The sequence below is a fragment of the Colobus angolensis genome, unplaced genomic scaffold (assembly GCF_000951035.1).
Source record: "Colobus angolensis palliatus isolate OR3802 unplaced genomic scaffold, Cang.pa_1.0 Scaffold61, whole genome shotgun sequence".
Taxonomy (NCBI): domain Eukaryota; kingdom Metazoa; phylum Chordata; class Mammalia; order Primates; family Cercopithecidae; genus Colobus; species Colobus angolensis.
Window position 1 is genome coordinate 4,844,786 of NW_012119710.1, and position 2,774 is coordinate 4,847,559.

Sequence of the window (2,774 nt, forward strand, 5' to 3'; positions counted from 1 at the left end):
TGCAGGCGCCCGCCACCTCGCCTGGCTAGTTTTTTGTATTTTTTAGTAGAGACGGGGTTTCACCGTGTTAGCCAGGGTGGTCTCGATCTCCTGACCTCGTGATCCGCCCGTCTCGGCCTCCCAAAGTGCTGGGATTACAGGCTTGAGCTACTGCGCCCACCCCACTCTTTTGGTTTTTTTTGTTGTTTGTTTGTTTCTGAGCCTGTCGCCCACACTGGAGTGCAGTGGCATGATCTTGGCTCACTGTAGCCTTAACTTCCTGGGCTCAGGTGATCCTCCCACCTCAGCCTCCCCAGTATCTAGGACTACAAGCATGGATCACCAAGCCCAGCTAATTTTTGTATTTTTTGTAGAAACACGATCTCACTATATCACCAGGTTAACAACAAAGTATTTAAAAAAAAAAACAAAAAAAAAAAAAAACAAAACTCTGTTTCTTTGTTACCTGGATTCAATGTCAGACAAAGAGATGTCACTCCAACTTTCTTCTATATCTACATCTTGTCCAAGTTCATGGAATTTCTTGTGGATTTCCTGTCGTAAAAGCTCCTTAAGCTCTGCTAGACACTGAGTGAACTATGAAAGTGAAGAAAATAACTATTTTGATAATTCATTTTATTTTATTTATTTATTATTATTATTTTTGAGACGGAGTTTGACTCTTGTTGCCCAGGCTGGAGTACAATGGCGCGATCTCAGCTCACTGAAACCTCCACCTCCTGGGTTCAAGCGATTCTTCTGCCTCAGCCTCCCAAGTAGTTGGCATTACAGGCATGCGCCACCACACTCAGCAAATTTTGTTTCACCATATTGGTCAGGCTGGTTTCAAACTCCTGACCTCAGGTGACCCACCTGTCTCAGTCTCCCAAAGTGCTGGGATTACAGGTGTGAACCACCATGCCTGGCCCATTTTATTTATTCATCAAATACTTACTAAGTGTATGCTGAAAGGCATTTTATTTATTGCTGCGAACACAAAGATGAATAACCTGCACCCCTGCTAGCAAGGACATGTTAAAAGAAAATTACATAAGCTGGAGGAACAGACAGAAATTGTTTTTTAGGGCAGAATATCAATGAGCACTGCTCTAGCCACTTTACTCTGGCTAGAGCCAACTTCTTCTTTTTTATTTTATTTTTTTGAGACAGAGTCTTGCTCTGTCGCCAGGCTGGAGTACAGTGGTATGATCTCGGTTCACTGCAACCTCTGTCTCCCAGGTTCAAGCCATTCTCCTGCGTCAGCCTCCTGAGTAGCTGGGACTACAGGTGCGCACCACCATGACCAGCTACTTTTTGTATTTTTAGTAGAGACGGGGTTTTACCACGTTGGCCAGGATGGTCTTGAACTCCTGACCTCGTGATCCGCCCACCTTGGCCTCCCAAAGTGCTGGGATTACAGGCGTGAGCCACCATGCCTGGCTGCCAACTTCTTCAACAATGCAATAGTCTATTTTATTTTATTTTATTATTATTTTTTTTAAGATGGAGTCTTGCTCTGTCACTCAGGCTGGAGTGTAGTGGCATGACCTCTGCTCACTGCAACCTCCACCTCCCGGGTTCAAGTGTTTCTCCTGCATCAGCCTCCCAAGCATCTGGGATTACAGGCACTTGCCACCACACCCAGCTAATTTTTGTATGTTTAGTAGACATGGGGGTTTCACCGTGTTGGTCAGGCTGGTCTTGAACTCCTGACCTTGTGATTCGCCAGCCTTGGCCTCCTGAAGTGCTGGGATTACAGGTGTGAGCCACTGCACCCAGCCTGATGATGATTATTATTACTTTTTGTTTGTTTGTTTGTTTGGGAAGATATAATTAACAAGGCAAGACCTCAGAAAGGCCATACAGGAAGTCAACAAGTGCACACAGAGCAGGGCTAATTTTGGAGAAGAGAAAAAGACACGTGGCTGGGCACAGCAGCTCAAGCCTGTAATCCCAGCACTTTGGGAGGCTGAGACGGGCAGATTACCAGAGGTCAGGAGTTCCAGACCAGCCTGACCAATATGGTGAAACCCTATCTCTACTAAAAGATACAAAAATTAGCCGGACGTGGTGGCACATGCCTGTAATCCCAGCTACTCAGGTGGCTCAGGCAGAAGAATCGCATGAACCAGGGAGGCAGAGATTGTAGTGAGCTGAGTTCATGCCACTGCACTCCAGCCTGAGACACAGAGGGAGACCCTGTCTCAAAAAAAAAGAAAAAAAAAAAAAAGACACCTGATTTTCTAAAATAAGAGAAAGGAAAGATAATTAGTGTTGTAGCTGGGCACAGTGGCTCATGTTTGTAATCCCAGCACTTTGAGAGGCTGAGGCACGAGGATCACAAGCCCAGGAGCTGGAGACCAGCCTGGTAACAGAAAAACCCTGTCTCTACAAAAACTTAAAATTTAGCTATGTGTGGTGGCGCATACTTGTGGTCTCAACTACTTGGGAGGCTAAGGTGTTGAGGCTGCAATAAGCTGTGATCACACCATTGCACTTCAGCCTGGGTAACAGAGTGAGACCCTATCTCAAAAGAAAAAAAAAAAAGAATAGGTGTTGCCATAGGTAAGTCCAGAAGTGAGGGAGATGTGTTCTAAAGGACTGTCTCCATCTTCTTGGTGAATTATGAGGTCTTAACATTTGTAGACAGTATGCAGGCTGGGGGCTCTCTTATTTTCTTTTATTATAAAAACTTCAGAAAAACTAGTAAGAGGAAAGTAAAGATAGCCTGTAATTCCACCGGGCTCACTTTGGACCCATGTGAAACTGATCACAGCAGCAGCATCATCACATTT

At 45.1% G+C, this 2,774-nt stretch overlaps 1 protein-coding gene across 1 annotated transcript in view; it reads right to left on the minus strand.

Moving 5' to 3' along the window:
• The window catches only part of AGBL2 (ATP/GTP binding protein-like 2), a 68,101-nt gene that overhangs the window by 28,475 nt on the left and 36,852 nt on the right, over positions 1-2,774 (minus strand). The window contains 1 exon segment of the mRNA XM_011963560.1: positions 446-576. Within this exon segment, the coding sequence (XP_011818950.1) occupies positions 446-576 (131 nt within the window).